Below are 18,652 nucleotides of genomic sequence, written 5' to 3' on the forward strand. Positions count from 1 at the left end.
CTGACCCGTGGAGCAGAGTTGAGAGCCCGGAGAGACGCCCTCCGGTTGCGGGTGGTTTGTGCGGGTGCTGGCACGTGCACTCGAGCGAGCCAGGCCTCCTCAGCAGGCGGCGCCCGGACACTCGCACATCCGCGTGTGAGAAAGGAGCCTGGTTTGTATCACGCCACTCGCAAAAGATAGTTCACAGTGGAGTAAAGGCTTGGTGTTAGACCCAGTCCACAACATGTGCCAAGGCAGACGGGCAGCTTCCCAGGACACCGACGGGGAGGCTTCTGCAGTGACCTAACACCCTTGGCTAGGAAGACAAAAGCAGAAAATAAAAGGGACTACGTGAAACTAAAAGCATTGAGAACTGTGAAGTAGCTAGGACAGCCCCTCCTGAGGAGGAGGGGATACCCACACGCTGGGCAGAGGGCTGATGGCCACGTATACGACAGGGTCTCAGGAGAATATCCAGAACCAAGCCGCCCCAGGAGAGGTGAGCACACACCCACAGAACGTGCCGCAGCCAGCAGGCACACGGAGCAATGCTCTCATTGCTCCAGGGAAACCAGGACGACCTGAGCACAGTCCGAGCAGCCAGCACTGGGGCCGTTGTCTGGGTCAGCCTCTGTCTGCAGAAGTCTCCAACGGTTAAAACTCGGGCCTGTGTCCCACACATCGGCGCCAGAGCTCACGCCTGCTGACCGCAGCGCTGGTGGGCTGGGCTGTGGGCGGTCAGGAAGGCTGTTCTCGGGGCCTGCATCATTTTAAAGATTGTTCAAAGTACTTTGCAAAGTCGAACTCCCCACCCGGAGACTGCATAGCACACAGTCAGTGCGGTAGAGTTACAGGCTGCAAAATGCGAGAACCTCTTGCATTTCCGAAGTGCAAGAAGGAAATTAGAAAACTGACCCTGTTTACAAAGAGAATCAGTCCCAGCTTAGCTAAGGGGTGAGTTGGGCACGCGCTGAAATCTAAAAGCAGCTGCGGAAGGAATAGAAGCCACGGGAGGAGGATCCCACAGCCGAGGCCTGGAAGCGTCAACATTGCTGGAATGAGCTTCCCCAGAAAACATGGAGCACAGTGCTCTCAGCCAGGACTCGTGGCCCGGGAGGAATCCCCCTCTCTGCGCCCCGCGGGGGCCAGGCCAGGTGGAGGAGGAAGACTGCGCTCCCCTTGAGGCTGCTGTCAGGGCTCCCGAGGCAGAGAGGTGCAGAGACCAGCTCCCCGGCCGAGAGAGAGACAGGCTTGCTCTGCTGTTCTCACACACTCCTGTTCCGGGATCGTTGCTTCTGCTGCTTGTTCTTGTAACAATCGGCTCGTTAAGTTTTTGAGACACACTTTAATGTCCCTCCCAAAGCTCTGAATAAATATTTCCCTTTGCTGCTTGGGTGCTGGGACCGGCCGCCACCCGGGACGTCTGTGGCAAGGGGCTGGGGCCCATGCCCCTACCCCCTCCCACCGTCTGCCCTCGGGGCAGGTCGCGGAGCCTGGGGCAGCTCTGGGCAAGACTGCCCTTCACCTGTGCCCTGCGGACGCGGCTGCCACCCTGGACACTGCCTCTACCCCCCTCCCCCCGTGTTGCCCGTGGGCCCCCGGCTGGCTCTGGCCTTTGTGGGTTCGCGTCTCCCCTTCTAGTGAAGCCCTGGGCCTGGCAGCCCCCCTCCACATCCCGTGTGCCTGGCTCGGCCCCGCAGGCCCCGTGTCAGCTCACTGGCCCCCGCCTGCCGGTCCCCCTTCTCCCCGCCTGGGCGGCTGTGGTGCCGTGCGCCCAGGGGAGCCACCTGCCCTGGAGCTGCTGCTCTGGGCACTTTGGAGCGGAGTCGGCACAGGGAGGTGCCCCTTGTCCCGTCTGGACCCACCCACTGCAGAGCGTGTGTAGCGAGACGCTGAGGAATACGCACTGTGAACGGGGTTGCGGCTTGCCGTACGCTCTGGTCGGTACGCTCTGTGATTGGAGTGAGAGATTCCAGCCGTCTTACTTTGCAATATTTTTTCTTTGTCTTTGGGGGGTCACACCCAAAATTGGAACCCAGGGGTTCCTCCTGGCTCTGCACTCAGGAATTACTCCTGGCGGTGCTTGGGGACCCTTTGGGATGCCGAGGATCGAACCCGGTTCTGCCATGTGCAAACGCCCTCCCCGCTGTACCATCCAGCCCCGAGCTTGCAGATTTACTGTTTCGGAAGAATTTGCACGGGACACCAGATAATGATGCAGATTGTGTTTTACGGAGCCTCTGGGGTCCGGCTGTTCCCACGTGGGTCACGAGTGGCGGCTCTGCCCCCCGACTGACTCTCCTCACAGAAGGACTCAGCAAACTTGGGAACTGCTTATCTTTTGCACACTTTCCCCCAATCGTGACTGAGTTGGGGGCTCTCCTGGCTCTGCTGAGGGGTCCCCCCCGGGGGTGCTGGGGTGGGATGGCGCCTCCTCTCGGTGGCGTTGGCGACGCGGAGTCTCCGCTGTGAGAGAGAAGGACGTCTCGGTGCGGATGTCAAACTGGTTTGATGACTAAAATTCCACAGCGCAGCTGGCGGGACTGTCCTGTCTCAGTGCTAGGGCCACAGGCAGAGGGTCCTTCCCGGCCCACTGCTGCTTGGGGGGCTGCCCCCGGCCCCGGCCCCGCACTCCTGGCTCCTGGCTACGTGCTGGGGTGAAGATGCTGGGGGTTCCCTGTCACGCCCCACAGCCTGCCCTCGCGACCCCCGTCTGGCCGCAGTGCAGGGCAGGGGCACCGCCCAACCCCCACCTCCCCCCGCCCGGGCCGGGCTCCTCGGCCCCGAGCGCAGGATGCCCGGCTCTGCTCAGCACTGACCCCTGACCCCTCGGGCCAGTCTCTCCTGCTTCCCGCAGCCCTAGTGGCCTCACCCCTCCTCCCCCTGTCCCCGCCCCCTGTTCCGACCCCGTCCAGCCCCCCCCACCCCCGTGTGCGGGGCCCACCCCTTCCTGCCCCTCGTGTCCCCCACAGGTACCTGCCCAGCCCCTGGCGCCGCCCCCTGGACTTTGGCCCAGGCTCCCGCCCCGCCTGCCCGGCCAGACGGGCCTCGGCACGCGCGGCCCCTGCAGCTGGCTCCTCGGAGGCCCCGCCGGAGTGGACGCGGGCGATGGCCGAGGACAAGGGCGAGCGGCTGGGGATGAGCGTGCAGGGCTGCGCCAACCACGCCTTCGAGGGGGACGAGGAGGCGGCGGGCGCGGGGCCGGGCGCGGGGCCGGGCGCAGGGGCGGTGGCCGAGCGGCCCTACGCGGGGATGCCCAGGGACGTCCTGCTGCGCTTCTCGGGCCGTGCGCGCTACCGCCTGCCGCGCGAGCTGCTCTTCTGGCTGACCGTGCTGGCCGTGCTGGCGCTGACCGCCGCCTCCGCCGCCCTCATCGCCGTGTCCCCCAAGTGCCTGGACTGGTGGCAGCAGGGGCCCATGTACCAGATCTACCCCCGCTCCTTCCGGGACAGCAACAGCGACGGGGACGGGGACCTGCCAGGTGCGTGGGCCGGGCGGGGCGCGACCCTTGACCGCCGTGCTAGGTGAGCACATTTTCCCCCGGGCGGGCGGGAGGCGGTGGGGCAGAGCCGGGGCCCTGCCTGCCACACCCACACGGCCCCTGAGTGCCCCTGAGCACAGAGCCAGGAGCCACCCCTGCCCCCGCCCGGCCGGGTGTCTCTGAGGCTCCGGGTGGTCTTTGCCTCGGTGGTCCTGCTCTCGCAGTGCAGACACCGGGGCTCTCCCCTGCCCCTTCCCTGCCCTCCAGGTGTCCAGGAGAAGCTGGATTACATCACGTCGCTCCACGTCAAGACCGTCTGGCTGACGTCCTTGTACAAGTCAGCCCTGAGGGACTTCAGGCAAGGGGTCGAGGATTTCCGGGAGGTCGACCCCATGTTCGGGACCATGAGGGACTTTGAGGCGCTGGTGGCCGCCATCCACGACCGAGGTGCGTGAGGCGCGCGGGTGGGGCCGGGGCGGGCCCCTGCGGCCCCCTCCTGGGCGTCCTCCTCACCCTGCAGCCGCCTTGCTCCTAGGTCTGAAGTTAATCATCGACTTCATCCCCAACCACACCAGCGACAAGCACGTGTGGTTCCAGCTGAGTCGGAACCGGACGGGGAAATACGCGGATTATTACATCTGGCACGACTGTGCCCGGAACGGGAACGTGACCGTGCCCCCGAATAACTGGGTAAGTGCCGCTGTGCCCGCACCCACGTGGTCGCTCTGCGGGCCTGGGGGCCGCGAGGGCACAGCCAAGGACCGGAGGACCATCGTTTTCCAGAACACAGACATTTCCCGGAGAAACGGGAGAGGACGGGGCGGTGCTACCTCACCGCAGGACCAGAATGTTCTACCACATTCCAGCACATTCCTTGTCTGTCCAGTGGGGGCCCTGTCCCCTGAGCCCAGGACCCCCGTCTGGCCCTGCCCGCTCCCGCCCGTTGACAAGTACCATCCAGGACCACCCTGGGCTCAGACCCGGCGCCTGCTCCCTCCCTCCCAGCCAGCCCGCAGCTTCCTGAGCGGGCCTCACCCCTGCCCCTCTGGCGTCACCTTCCCCACACGCCGTTGCCGGCAGTCCCGGGGGTTCCGTGTGTCTTTCCTGCGTGTACTGCTTGTCAGCACCACGGCCGTGGTGAAGTACGTGCCAGGGCTCCCGTCGGGGGTCACGGGCACGGCAGGGGGGAGTGAGAGCACAGCCCGGCCCCATTGCCAGCCGGTGCTGCCGCCTCAGACCCTCCTGCCTGCTGCCCAGGGGTGGCCCTGAGCAGACGCACTGTGGCAGCTGCAGTGAGGGCTGCTCACAGTGCTCGCCGCCCTGCCATCCAGGGAGGAACCCAGGAGGCCGGACGTGGAGTCCCTGTGTGGGGACTCCGGAGGGTGCCCCAGGGGCTCACCTCCCGGTATCGTGCTCAAGCTGTGTCTGAGCAGGGCTCGGCGGGCAGGGCCTGAGGTCTGGTGCTGTGGCGCTCTCGGGTGTGCCGTTGCTCAGACTGTCTCTGGGAGCATCTGCTGGGCTTGATTTCCGGAGGTTTCTTTTCATCTTCATGTATTTTCAACTGAATTTGTGGGGTTTTTTTGTGCTCTGGAACCTTTTCTTAGTTCTAGATGCTGTAGTAGGAACTGTTTAGTTGCTGTGGTAGGTGCTGAAGTAAGTACTGAAGTAGATACTATGGCAGGTGCTGAGGTGTAGGCGCCGTGGCAGGTGCTGAGGTGTAGGTACCGTGGCAGGTGCTGAGGTGTAAGTACCGTGGTGGGTGCTGAGGTGTAGGTGCTGTGGCAGGTGCTGAGGTGTAAGCGCCGTGGCAGGTGCTGAGGTGTAGGCGCCGTGGCAGGTGCTGAGGTGTAGGTACCGTGGCAGGTGCTGAGGTGTAAGCGCCGTGGCAGGTGCTCAGGTGTAGGCGCCGTGGCAGGTGCTGAGGTGTAGGTACCGTGGCAGGTGCTGAGGTGTAGGTACCGTGGCGGGTGCTGAGGTGTAGGTACCGTGGCGGGTGCTGAGGTGTAGGCGCCGTGGCAGGTGCTGAGGTGTAGGTACCGTGGCGGGTGCTGAGGTGTAAGCGCCGTGGCAGGTGCTGAGGTGTAAGCGCCGTGGCAGGTGCTGAGGTGTAGGCGCCGTGGCAGGTGCTGAGGTGTAGGTACCGTGGCAGGTGCTGAGGTGTAGGTACCGTGGCGGGTGCTGAGGTGTAGGTACCGTGGCAGGTGTTTAGGAGCTGTGGTAGGTGCTAAGGTGTAGGTACTGTGGTAGGTGTTTGGGTACAGTGTTAGTCATCGTTGTAGGTGCTAAGGTAAGTGCTGTGGTAGATGCTGAGGTTGACACTGTGGTAGGTGCTGGTGTAAATGCTGTGGTAGGTGCTGACGTAGGCACTGTGTCCTTGTGAGCTCAAGGGCTCATGAGATGAGTCGGCGAGAAAGGCTGCACCCTGGCCACAGCTGTCGTCCCAGGAGGTGGGTACCGTGCCAGTCTTTCAACTGAGGAGGCGATGGAGGCAAAATCCCTTTTCTGAGATGTCCGAGTGTCTCTGTAGCAAGGAAGAGAACAAGCTTGAGCCTTGTTCGTCCCCCGAGGGAGCGCAGATAGAGGGAGGGAGCGAGTCCCGCGTCCTGGAGTCAGTGTTTCTAGAAACACGCTGGAAGCCCCTACACATCCATGCCCCTTCCCGTGTTTCCGGGAGCTGGCGAAGCTGAAGTGCTGGGTCTAGTGCTTCTTTGAGGCTGGCTTGAACATTCACTGCTGGACTCGAGTCCAAGGCCAGTGGACTGTGTCGCTCCCTCAGGGCCGCTTTCCCTTCCCTTCACAGACAGGCGCCTGAGCCTGCAGGGAGGCCCTGGGCCCGGGAGACGAGCAGTGCCGTGACCTCGTGCACCATCAGCTGCCGAGCTGAGCATCCCGTTTGTGCTCGAACCACGTCGGTGGTCCTTCGCCTTTGGGTGCGGCTGTGCTGCTGGGCAGTCCGGCCAGCGGGGAGCAGTTCGGGGAATAGATCCCGGTGCCCCTCAGAAGGACGTTGCTTTGGCCTGCATGGGGGGGGGGGGGTGACCATGTCCTGTGGCGGCACCGTCAGGAGCGTATAATTAAGTGACCCGTTTGCTGTTTTCGTTTGCTAGTTAAGTGTGTACGGAAACTCCAGTTGGCACTTTGATGAAGTTCGAAACCAGTGTTATTTCCACCAGTTTCTGAAAGAGCAACCAGACTTAAATTTCCGCAATCCCGATGTTCAGGAGGAGATCAGAGTGAGTATGACCCTGCTCTTCTCTGCTGCATGGGGCGCCTGGACCTGCACTTCCCAGGGGCCCGACACGCCCCCGCGCAGTCGCCCTGACTCCCGGTGCTGCGTGTGGCTTCCTGGGTGTGAGGTCTCTGGCTATGAGGTCTCTGGGCGTGAGGTCTCTGGGCGTGAGGTCTCTGGCTGCAAGTTCTCTTCCTGTGAGGTCTCCCCGGGCGTGAGGTCTCTGAGTGTGAGGTCTCTCTGGGTGTGAGGTCTCTGGGTGTCAGGTCTCTCTGGGTGTCAGGTCTCTCTGGGTGTGATGTCTCTGGGTGTGAGGTCTCTCTGGGTGTGATGTCTCTGGGTGTGAGGTCTCTCTGGGTGTCAGGTCTCTCTGGGTGTCAGGTCTCTCTGGGTGTCAGGTCTCTCTGGGTGTGAGGTCTCTCTGGGTGTGAGGTCTCTGGGTGTGAGGTCTCCCCGGGCGTGAGGTCTCTGAGTGTGAGGTCTCTCTGGGTGTGAGGTCTCTGGGTGTGAGGTCTCTCTGGGTGTGAGGTCTCTCTGGGTGTGAGGTCTCTGGGTGTGAGGTCTCTCTGGGTGTGAGGTCTCTGGGTGTGAGGTCTCTGGGTGTGAGGTCTCTGGGTGTGAGGTCTCTCTGAGTGTGAGGTCTCTGGGTGTGAGGTCTCTCTGGGTGTGAGGTCTCTGGGTGTGAGGTCTCTGGCTGCCGTTCGGTGCACCTCCCAGGGCACTCACTTGGATGCAGGGTCTGTTCCCCGCAGATGCCCCCTGAACTCTGCAGCTGACCTCCCCTCACCAAGTCCCCGGCATCCCGGGGGGCTGACCAGCCCCGTGTCCTGTGGCCTTCTGGGTACATGGAGGCAGAGGGGCTGTTGCGCTGAGTGACTGCGGGAGGGGCGGGCAGGACACCGTGCAGTCTGCGTTCCCACTGACAAGGACGGTCACCTTCAAGCTGACAGGAGCTGGGAAGCCGCCCTCTGGAGAAGTGCGTCGCGGCTCCACACACGGCTCTTCCGGTGGGCCCTGAAGGGCTTCTGACATGGTTCTGTGCTTTCTGCTGCGTTGCCTTAGGACTGTGTTTCCAGTGTCTTCCTGGTGCGCCCGGAGTCTGGGTGCTTCTAGAAGCAGGGGCCCTGTCTCAGCAGGGAGTGAATGGGCGTGTGTGGGCACCTTCCCTGCCACCCTCCCTTCCGTGCCCATCTGCTCACAGGACTCAGGAGACGTCCTGATGTGTCAAGGCAGAGGGGGGGCGTTAGGGGAGCAGCCGAGCACCTGCCTGCCGAGGACCTGGGCGTCCCTCCGCCGCCATGTATCTGATGCAGGATCGCAGATGAATGTTGACCCGGCATGTGGCGACCTGGCGACTGTGGGAGATATTAGACATGGCGCGGCTCGGGGACGAATCCTCCTCAGGACCCTGCACCTGAGTGAGCAGACACGGCCACCTGCTCGGGGCTCCCTGTGTTCCTCCATACATGGCCACTCCGCTGCTTCATGCTGCTCAAAGGTCCCAGGCTGTGGGGACAGCCTGCCCCTGCTTCCCAGCCCCCGGGGCATGTGGGTGGGGGATGGGCAGAAGCACTCGCACAGCCTGTGGGCCCCATGGGTGTCCAGTTAGAACACCCAGAGGCGGAAATCCTTCAAAGGAAGCTTCCCACCAGCTTCCTTTGAGTTCCAACTGCATTCCTGTCAGACACCTACCAGATTTCTTAAGGTTTCAGTCAGATGCAAATGATATTCCTGTCGGGGCTCCAGATTCCTACCAGATTCTCTGGGTTTCCACTGGATTCCAGTCAGGACTCATTAGATTCCAGTCAGATTCCCATCAAATTCCTGTCAGATTCCTGTCAGATTTCCATCAGATTTCCGTTGGACTCCTTCAGACTCCAGTCAGATTTGTTCAGATTCCAGCTGGATTCCTGTGGTATTCCCACCAGATTCCCACTGAATTCTTGTCAGAGGTTCATAGGTTCTTACCAGATTCCAGTTGGGCTCCTGTGGACTCCAGTGTTACTCAGGTCTCATTTCAGTTGGATTCTACCAGATTCCCATCCTGTCCTCACTGGGTTCCAGTCACAGGCTCCCGTCACGGTGCGATTGTAAGAGTGTCATTCTGCTGCTGTGGGACTTCTGCCAGGTTCCCGTTGGAGGCCTCGCAGATACTCATAGGTTCCTGCCCTGTTCCACTCACACTCCCCACAGTATCACTGACGTATTGCTGACAGGTCTGGGTGGGGTTCCCATGACATCCCTTGCACATTTATATTGTCTGCATGCCAAAAGCGTCTCGGGTACGAGGCACAGACCCCTCTCTGCTTCCTGCCCTGGAAAGCAGGCACTCGGCTCTGCATGTCCTGAGCTGAGTCAAGTTTCACTAGAGAGTTGGGAAGCCTCAGAGAGTGTGTGTGTGTGTGTGTGTGTCTGTCTGTCTGTCTGTCTGTCTGTCTGTGTGTGCGTACAAGAGAGAGAGAGACAGAGGGAAAGAGAGGGAGAGAGAGGGAGGAAGAGAGAAGGAGGGGGAGAGAGAGGGAGGAAGAGAGAGGGACAGGAGGAGAGGAGAGAGAGAGGGAGAGAGGGGGAGGACAGAGAGGGGGAAGAGAGAGAGGGAGAGAAAGTCAGTCTTCCACACAGTGTTTGGCACTCTTTCAACCCCTTTGCTTTCCGCGTGTCCTCCAGTTCCCGTCTGACGCTGGGAAACCGAGGCATAGAGGCGGCTGGTCTGTGGGGAGTGATGGGGCTGCCGTGGGGACGAGCACTCTGGAATGTGTAGTCAGTCCTGCCAGACTTCAGATTCCGTCTTTGACCCCTGGTGACCCGCTGCGACCCCTGGCCCACGGGAGGAGCTGGTCAGCCTAGCACGGTGGCTGGTGCTGGCTCGGGGTCTGGCTGCAGAGGCCGCCTGGGGAGCGCCGTCCGGTCTGTGTGGGCTGCGGGCAGGGCTGGGCCCGTAGGATGGGTCTGTCCGGCGGGGGAGGGCTGTGCGGGGTGCAGGGCGTGACCGCAGGCTGCGTGTTTTCGGGTCGTGGTCAGTGGGAAGGGGCCCCTCATGGGGGGTCAGTGCGGACGCTTCCCCCAGCGCCCGGACCCCTCTGCTCACAGCGCGTGGAGGCACAGCCCACGGTCTCGCCCGAGACCCCCGGGCACACCCGAGATTTCCCGGGTGCTTCTCCTTTGGGACCCGTCACGCAGCCCCCGCCCCACGGGGCTGCAGATGGGCTGTTTCCCGCCGTCCCCGGGCTGCAGGCGGGTGGACAGTGTGACGGCCCCGGTCATGCTCCGTCAGCAGCGGGAGGGGGAGGCGACGTCCCCCTGCAGCCCTGTGGGGTCCCGGGCGTGCCTGCAGGCGTGGGGCCCGGGAGGAGCCTCTGGGTGCCCTTGCGGTGCTCACGGCTCTTCCACAGACTCTGGGAGGCGGTCGGCCCAGGGCCTGGCCCTCAGGCGCCCAGACTCCGGCCCCCAACTCAGGTTTCCCGGCTCCGGCCGCCGCCCTGAGGTGCAGGTCTCTCCGGCCTTGCAGATGCTCAGAGCTTCCCTGGGGAAGGGGCTGTCTAAGTGCTACAGCTGGGGGTGTCCAGCAGTGAGTGTGAGTGTGTGTGTGTGTGTGTGAGAGAGAGATAGTGAGTATGAGTATGTGTGTTGTGCGAATGTGTGTGTGGAGTGTGTTGTGTGTGAGTCTGAGTGTGTCTGTGTTGTGTGTAGTGTTGTGTCTCTGAATGTTGTGTTTGTGTGTGTGTCTGTTGTGTGTGAGTGTGTGCATGTGAGTTGTAGGTCTATCAGTCAGTGTGTATTGTGTGTGTCTGTGTGTTGTGTGTATGTTTATATGCGAGTATGTATTGTGTGTCTGTGTTGTGTGTGTTTGTGTGTGTCTGTGTTTTATGTGTGTGTGTTGTGTGTGAGCGTGTATGCCTATGTGAGTGTGTATTGTGTGTTTCTGTGTGTTGTGTGTGTATGTTTATATGTGAGTGGGCGTTGTGTGTGTCTGTATTGTATGTGTGTGTGTTGTGTGTGAGTGTGTATGCCTATGTGAGTGTGTATTGTGTGTGTTGTGTGTGTATGTTTATATGTGAGTGGGCGTTGTGTGTGTCTGTGTTGTGCGTGTTTGTGTGTCTGTGTTGTATGTGTGTTGTATGTGAGCGTGTATGCCTATGTGAGTGTGTATTGTGTGTGTCTGTGTGTGAGTGTGTGTGTGAGTGTGTGTGTGTGAGTGTGTGTGTGTGAGTGTGTGAGTGTGTGTGTGCGCAGTGTTCCCGGACACCCAGAGGCGGGCTGCTCTCGGGCTGGGACAGTGGCCCTCCTGCGGTCAGAGCCTTTCCTGGAGCTGGTGCAGCACGGGCCTTGGGTGACGGCGTTTTGGTTTCTGTCTCAGGAAATCCTTCAGTTCTGGCTCACGAAGGGTGTGGACGGCTTTAGTTTTGATGCTGTCAAGTTCCTCCTAGAAGCCAGGCACCTGCGAGACGAGGCCCAGGTGGACAAGACACAGCCCCCGGTAAGGCGCCTTCAGGGTCTCCCGGGCTCCAGGTGGGGGCTGAGACAGGCCCAGCGGGCCTGCCCGGGCCTCGCCGTCTCCCTCGGCCGCAGCCGCTGCTGCCCGGGCTGGCGTCCTGCCGGGAGAGCCCACGGTGGCTGACTTCCTGCCCGGCCTCAGCTCCCGTCCTGCGTCGCGGGGTCTTGGGATCTTGCAGTTTCCTCAGTACCAGTCAGTAGCTGAAGGGGGGCGGCGACGCACGGGCCACGCCCAGAGCTCGTTATGGACCAGAGGGTGGGATGGAGTCCTTTCTCTCGCTCGTGATTTCCAGCTAGAGGACAGAGTGAGTGGGATAGAGACAGTGACCCCAGAGGGAAGCACTGGCCCCGAGGGCTCCAGCGGACCGTGTGACCTGGTGGCCCTCACAGGTGCAGCCGCAGCACCCCAGGCGAAGGGGCCTGGAGGACACCCAGGGGAAGTGCGCACAGCTTCCGGGGAACGCCCGAGGTTCCCAAACCCTGGAAGTTTGTTCATTCAGAGGGTGTGACCCAGGGCCGGGGCATGTCCCCGAGGCTGGCTCTTGGCTCACGTGAAGGGGCCTGGGGTCGGCTCTGCCCCCCATGCTCTGAGTAGCCACTAAGCACTGCCAGGGGGCTCCAGCCATGAGAAGTGAAGGGGGAGGGCAGAACTCAGAGGGACATTCCGGCCGGAGGGGGGTCGCCCTTCCACTGGCGAGAGAAAGAAGACAGACGTGCGCCTCGCTCGGGAAGAATGCGGTGATCTGGGGGTGACATTTGGGCCAGCCTGGAGCGTCTTGGGCAGCCCCGTGCCCGGGGTTTGGCTGGTGTGCGGAGAAGCAGTGTCGGAGGTCCAGCATGTCCTTGTCGGCCAGCCTGGCCCCGGCCATGCGGGCGTGACGGCTGTCCCCTCCGCAGGACTCCGTGACACAGTACTCGGAGCTGTACCACGACTTCACCACCACGCAGGTGGGCATGCACGACCTGGTGCGCGGCTTCCGGCAGACGCTGGACCAGTACAGCCGGGAGCCGGGGAGGTACAGGTAGGCACCGGGGGCCCCGCTCGGGGACCGGCTCCCCGCGGGCGCTCGGGCAGCTGCTCGCCGGGCTGCGTCCGCCGGCCTCCCCCGCGCAGGAGCGTGTGGCCCCGCGTGCGTCTGCGCGTCGGGCGAGGCGTGGCTGGGGCTCTCACCCGCTGAGCCGCTGCTGCCGCGCAGGTTCCTGGGGACCGTGGCCTCCGGCGAGGGCATCGACAGGACCATGATGTACTACGGGCTGCCCTTCCTCCAGGAGGCCGACTTCCCCCTCAACGACGGCCTGGGCCAGCTGGACGCGCCCTCGGGGCGCCGCGTGTTCGAGGCCATCGAGTCCTGGATGATGAACATGCCGGAAGGGAAGTGGCCCAACTGGATGGTGGGTCTTGGAGCCGTCACTCCGCTGGGGCTCCCGCCAGGGGGAGTGGGGCGTGCAGGTGCAGGCGGGGGTGTGCACGTGTGTGGTATGTGGGGGTGTGCACGTGTGTGTGGTGTGTATGGGTGTGTGCAGTGGTGTGTGTGGGTGTGTGCATGTGTGGGTCGGTATGTGCACGTGGGTGTGTGCGGGTGTGTGCACATACACACGTGTGGTGTGCGGGTGTGTGCACATGGGCGTGCACATATGCGCATGTGTGGTGTGCGGGTGTGACATGTGTGCATGTGGGGTGTGTGTGTGCACGTGTGTGCATGTGTGGGTGTGTGTGCACGTGTGTGGGTATGTGCATGCGGGGTGTGTGTGTGCACGTGTGTGGGTATGTGCATGTGGGGTGGGTGTGTGCATGTGTGGGTGTGTGTGCACGTGTGTGGGTGTGTGCATGCACATATGCGCATGTGTGGCGTGTGGGTGTGCACATGTGTGCATGTGTGTGCGGGTATGTGCACTGTGTATGTGGGGGTATGTATGGTGTGTGCACATGTGCGTGTGTGTGGTACAGGTGTGTGCACGTGTGTGCATGTGTGCCTGGCATTTGTAGGTTGGTGCACACCTCCTGGAGGTGTGCAGTGTTTGTATGTGTGTGGGGATGTGTATGGTGTTTGTTGGTGCGTACGTGTGTGATATGTTTGTGGGTGTGTGTATGTGGTATGTGCAGGTATGTGTGTGTGTGTGCATGCGTGTGTGTGTGCATTTGTGTGTATGTGCATGCGCAGTGTTCCCGGGTGTGCAGTGTGCAGGTTTGCGGGTCTGCGCTGAGTCGGGTGGGCGTCTGGGTACATGCAGACCCCTCCTGTGGGCGCCTGCCGCTGGGCTGTGCTTGGTCACGTGAGCTTTCGGGGGCTGCTGGGCTGGAGCGTGTGGGAAACTGACCCTGCCGGCCCTGGGCGGCCAGGGAGCCCTTGGCCGAGCCTGCCACAGCTCTGGGTCGTGCTCCCGCCCGCCACAGGCGGGTACCCTGGGCCGGGCCGGGCCGGGCTGGCTTCTCTGAGCTGGGGGTGCAGGTGTCTGCACCTGAGGCCCCGCGGCCCGCTGGGCACATGGAGGAACTGGGGCCCAGTGGCAGTGTGGGGCCCCGCAGGAGGGCCTGGGGGGCTTCTGGAAGGACCCTGAGTCCCTGGGGGATCCGGGGGGTCCGGGGGTCCGGGGGTGTGCTCCTGGTCTCCCCGGGGGGCTGGGCCCCGCGGGAGCCCCGTGCTGTGTGTGGGTCGGTGCCAGAGGCTGTGCTTGCCGCGTGGGACTCAGGGCGCGGAGCAGACAGGTGTGGACGATGTGGGCCGCAGGGCCCTGCGGGGGTCCCTGGACAGCGCCTCGGGGGTGACCCCAAACCAACACCAACAACCAGAAAGGCAGGAAGCATTTGCACAGCTTTGAGTCACTCTGAATCCTCAAATAAAAGTGGGGTTTTTTTCATTCAAATTAATTTTGAGGCTGGATAGTTCAGCAGGTATGGCATTTGCCTCGCATGCAGATACCTGGGTTTGGTCCCTTGAGGACCGCCAGAGTGATTCCCGAGCACAGAGCCGGGAGTAGTCCCTGAGCACTGCCGAGAGTGATTCCCGAGCACAGAGCCAGGAGTAATTCCTGAGCACTGCCGGGAGTGATTCCTGAGCACAGCCGGGAGTAATTCCTGAGCTCTGCCAGGCATGATTCCCGAGCACAGAGCCGGGAGTAGTCCCTGAGCACTGCCAGGAGTGGCCTAAGAACCAAACAGTGTCTCTGAGGAGTCCAGAGGGCCGACACACGCGGCCCCCCAGCCTCCCCGTCGGCTGCCCTGCGTTCCCTCTCTGCGAGTGCCCGCTTCCTTGCACGCGTCTTCCCAGCGAGGGGTGTGCATGCACATATGCACATGTGTGGCATGTGGGTGTGCAGGACGCTGCGGGAGCTGGTCCCGTGTGTGCATCACACCGTGCACGGCGTGTCGGCCCAGCCCAGCTGCAGAGTCAGGCCCGAGCTGGCGGCCGCGGAGCTGCTGCGTCTTCAGGGAGACCCGACTGTTGAGCGCCGTGATGGCGAGGCCTCTGCCTTTCAGATCGGCGGCCCAGACTACGCCAGGCTGACTTCCCGCTTGGGTGACGAGTTCGTCAACGTCATGAACATGCTTCTCCTCACGCTGCCCGGGACCCCCATCACCTACTACGGGGAGGAAATAGGGATGAGGAACACCGCGGCCACAAACCTCAGCGAGAACTACGACGCGGTAAGTTGCGGGACCGAGGCGCGCGCCGCGTGGGCGCTGGGCACGTTTGCCAGGGGCCTCGCCGCCCTGCGCAGGGCTTGGCCAGCCGGGCCAGATGGCTCCTGTTGGGTTTTTGTTTTTGAGTCACACCCGGCGATGCACAGGGGTTACTCCTGGCTCTGAACTCAGGAATTTCTCCTGGCGGTGCTCAGGGGACCATACGGGATGCTGGGAATCGAACCCGGGTCAGCCGCGTGCAAGGCAAACGCCCTCCCCGCTGTGCTGTCACTCCAGCCCCGAATGGCTCGTGCTGGGGTCGGGCCGTGGGCCTCGGGGCACACCTGGCAGGGCCGGCAGGCTGGTGCCACTCCCTGGCGTGCTGGCGTCCGCAGATGCATGCTTAGCCGCACCCACGCGCTCCTCCCGGCCCGGGGGCTCGGGTCTCTCCGTGACGGCTGGTCTCCCGCCCGTAGCCCGCACGGAAGCTTCCAGTCGCGTGAGCTGGAGTTTCCCTGGGACCGAGCTCACGTGAGAAACGGGAGGATCCAGCTCCCTGAGCCGGCGGCTGCTGCGGGCACCCGGGGGACAGGCCCGGCCTGTGTGGGGACGGGACAGTCGCGCCAGGCCCCGGGTCGGGCGTCCCTGTCGGTGACCCCGGTGACCCCGGCGCCCGTGTCTGCCGCAGACCGTCCTGCTCTCCAAGTCGCCGATGCAGTGGGACAACAGCTCCAACGCCGGCTTCTCGGGCGGCAACCGCACCTGGCTGCCCCCCGGCTCCGACTACCACACCGTGAACGTGGACGTGAGTACCGGGGGCTCGTGCAGGTCCCGCCCGGGCGACACGCCTCAGCCGGGCGCTCTCCGGCCCCCTCCCGCCCGTCACGCTCCCCCTTCTTTCCCGGCTCCTCGCCCGGCAGTGCTCGTGGGCGGGGGCCTGTGGTGCTGGGCGGGGTCAGGTCGCCCCGCGCTGCCGGGTCCAGGCTGGGGCCCGCCTCGGGCGAGGCCTGGCGCCTTCTCCGGGCCCTGCGGGTTTCAGCCGGGAGAAGTTTGGGAGTCTCGGGTTTGCGACAGCGCAAAGCGGGACAGAGGGCAGCTGCCTGGAGTCAGGGCGGGGCCGTCCCTGGAGTGACTCGGCCGCGTGCTCCCAGGGGCCTGCGGGGGGCGGGGACTGGGGTCACGTGGGGGGACGTTCTGGAGCAGGGCGGCCCCGTGCTTGCCTGTCGACGTCTGGTCACTCCAGTGACCGGGTTTTCCCAGCCCCGCAGATGTCCCAAACGGGAACGTGTTCCAGCCTCCGGCCGCGGGTGGGAGGGAGGAGGCTCTGCACCGGAGGGTGACAGTCCCGGGAGCAGCTCGGGCAGGCCCAGACCTCACGGTGTGCAGGGCCCTGACCTGTGATGACCAAGGCCCAAGACCCCTGAGCACCTCCTGCCTCACGGGATCGCCTGGTTGGCTCATCCCGGGGGGCCCTGGCTCGGGGCCTCGGAGCAGGAACGGGAAACTGGGCAGAGGGACCAGAGCGAATGGGCCGACGGCGAGGGCGGCTCCCGCAGGCCCTCGGGGAGAAGCGGCGGCCGAGCAGGGCTGGGGAGTGCGGGAGAGGCTGCCGGGGGCCGGGGCAGTCTCGGCCGTGAGCCACGGGGAACGAAGCGCCACGGCCAGGCCCGGCCCCGCGGCCCCTCGCCAGCCGGCCCTGCATGGTGCTGTGCCGCGCGCAGGCCCACGTGGCGCGACAGAAGGAACCAGGAAAGGCCGACCCCACCTGGCAGTGCCGAGTCTGGCCACCGGCCTCAGGGCAGACGCCCGGCCCCGTCGAGATCCCGACACAGAACCGGGGGCTGAACTGCAGCCATCGGTGGGAAAACGCAGACTGGCTGTGCGGTGACCCCCCGTGGGGACATGCAGCTGTAAAGGGCGCACGGGCACGCGGGGGGAGGGGGCAGAGCCGGGGCCGGCCGCCAGCACCCCCGTTTCTTGTCCTCGCTCCTGCACTGTGGACTGTTGGAGAAACTGTACTGCAGACAAGAATGTTTATTCCAACAGTGGACGGTGCACGCGCTTCCTGTTCGAAGCAAAGCAAAAACCCCGGTGCAGGGAGCAGGTGTGGGAATGTTTAATAGCAGAGAAAATAGGTTTCCACATGACGCCTGGGACAGGCGATTTTCAGAAACTGGAAAAGAAGGAACACTTGGCTGCACATCACGCCTCTCCGCAGCTCTCACAGCTTCACGTCTACGAAGACGGAGTCCGCAGGATGCAGACGGACGGTTCGGTCACCCGGGCCCCTCCACATCCTCCTGGAAGTGCCACACTCGCCGGCACTTAGCAGAGGGCGCCGTGGGGCTTCCCGCGTGGTCTCCAAGGCGAACAGGAAACAGTGCTGACCGTGGGCGGGTCTCGCCCCAGACCCACCCCGGGACGCTCTCAGTCGTCTAACACATTCCAAGCCGCACCGCATACGGGTGCGCACAGCCAGGCCTCAGGAACCGCCGGACGGCGGAGACTTAGTGGGCCTGGCAGTTCCGGACGGGGCGTGAGTCAGCTCGTGCCGTGTCCATCTGCCACCAGCTGCGTCTGTGTGGTCACTACCCTGAATGACGCACGGGGCCGAACAGTGGCACCGCAGCGGGGACACCTGCCGTGCACGCGGCTGACTCAGGTCGGGTCCCCTGCGCCCCACCAGGAGTGACCCCTGGCGTAGAGCCAGGCGCGAGCCCTGAGCATCGCTGAGCATGGCCCGAAGCTGAGAAACAGAATCTGGCAGCAGACAAGGCGGATGAGATACTTGAGCTTTTGGGCCAAGTGGGCGAGTGCGGCCCGGCCACGGGGAACAGTTTTCAGCCAAATCACCCAGGAGAAATGGAAGATACTTGAAGTGTTGAAAGGAGAAGGGATGAAGAGCACCGCTCAGTTCTGCTGCAGGACAGCCCAGCAACGGGCATTTGGGTCAGAAACGTGTCCTCGTGGCCGCCTGTTGGCTCTGGAGCACCGTGCTGGCCTCCCGCTGGCCCTCCATGGACGGGGACAGAACCGCCACTCCCCGGCAGCCCAGCCCAGGCCACGTGGACTTGGTTGTTTGGGGAGGGACAGAGGCGGGCCCCATGCTGAGCCCTGCCCGGGCCCCGGGAATGACGCCCGCCCGGGTCCCACCGTGGCTGAGCCCCCCACCCTAGTACTGCTGGTGATTTGGGGAGCAGCACTATGCAGACTGTTCTGGGAAATTCACTGTCTGGGGGCTAACCTGGCGGTCTCAGGGCCACGCGGGACCCGGGTCGAGCCCCGAGGCCGGGTGGAGGGCAGCCACCGTGACCTTGGCGTCCTCTCCGGCCCGAGGAAATTTACTACTTGATTCTGAAAATACTCGTCGTTGACGCTGTGTTTGGGCCCGCAGGCGCAGAAGGCCCAGCCGGACTCGGCGCTGCGGTTCTACCAGGAGCTCGGGCGGCTGCACGCGGGCGAGCTGGCGCTCAGCAGGGGCTGGCTCTGCCTGCCGCACAGCGACTCGTCCGCCGTCGTGTACACGCGGGAGATGGACGGCGTCGACTCCGTCTTCCTCGTGGTCCTGAGCTTCGCGGAGCCCCTGGCGGTCGACCTCACGCGGCTGGTTCCCAACGTGCCCCCGAGAGCGAGCGTGAGGCTGAGCACCAACGCCGAGCTCCGGGGCCAGCAGGTGGACACGGCGGCCGTGCGGGTGGGCCGGGGCGAGGGCCTCCTCCTGCAGTACCCCACCCGCAGCCCCCTGCACCGCCAGCCCGCCTTCCAGGGCAGGTGCTTCGTGTCCAACCGCGCGTGCTACTCGAGCGTGCTGGACATGCTGCACACCTCGTGCTAGCGCCGGCCGCCT

At 63.7% G+C, this 18,652-nt stretch overlaps 1 protein-coding gene across 1 annotated transcript; it reads left to right on the forward strand.

Moving 5' to 3' along the window:
• Positions 1–3,015: 3,015 nt before the first annotated feature.
• SLC3A1 (solute carrier family 3 member 1) lies at positions 3,016–18,652 on the forward strand. Its single transcript, XM_004616076.2, has 10 exons — positions 3,016–3,460; positions 3,728–3,907; positions 3,996–4,150; positions 6,568–6,693; positions 11,047–11,166; positions 12,081–12,205; positions 12,380–12,575; positions 14,662–14,829; positions 15,494–15,610; positions 18,200–18,652. Exons 1-10 carry the CDS (start codon positions 3,088–3,090, stop codon positions 18,638–18,640), a joined length of 2,001 nt encoding a protein of 666 aa, XP_004616133.2. The 5' UTR covers positions 3,016–3,087; the 3' UTR covers positions 18,641–18,652.

This window comes from Sorex araneus, chromosome X (genome assembly GCF_027595985.1).
Source record: "Sorex araneus isolate mSorAra2 chromosome X, mSorAra2.pri, whole genome shotgun sequence".
Lineage (NCBI taxonomy): Eukaryota > Metazoa > Chordata > Mammalia > Eulipotyphla > Soricidae > Sorex > Sorex araneus.

Excerpts from the sequence above, each read along its gene's own strand:
- SLC3A1 (XM_004616076.2), top strand. The coding sequence starts at position 3,088 with ATGGCCGAGGACAAGGGCGAGCGGCTGGGGATGAGCGTGCAGGGCTGC. Across the intron at positions 4,151-6,567 it reads CCGTGCCCCCGAATAACTGG|TTAAGTGTGTACGGAAACTC; the intron begins GTAAGTGCCGCT and ends TTCGTTTGCTAG. Across the intron at positions 12,576-14,661 it reads GGAAGTGGCCCAACTGGATG|ATCGGCGGCCCAGACTACGC; the intron begins GTGGGTCTTGGA and ends TCTGCCTTTCAG.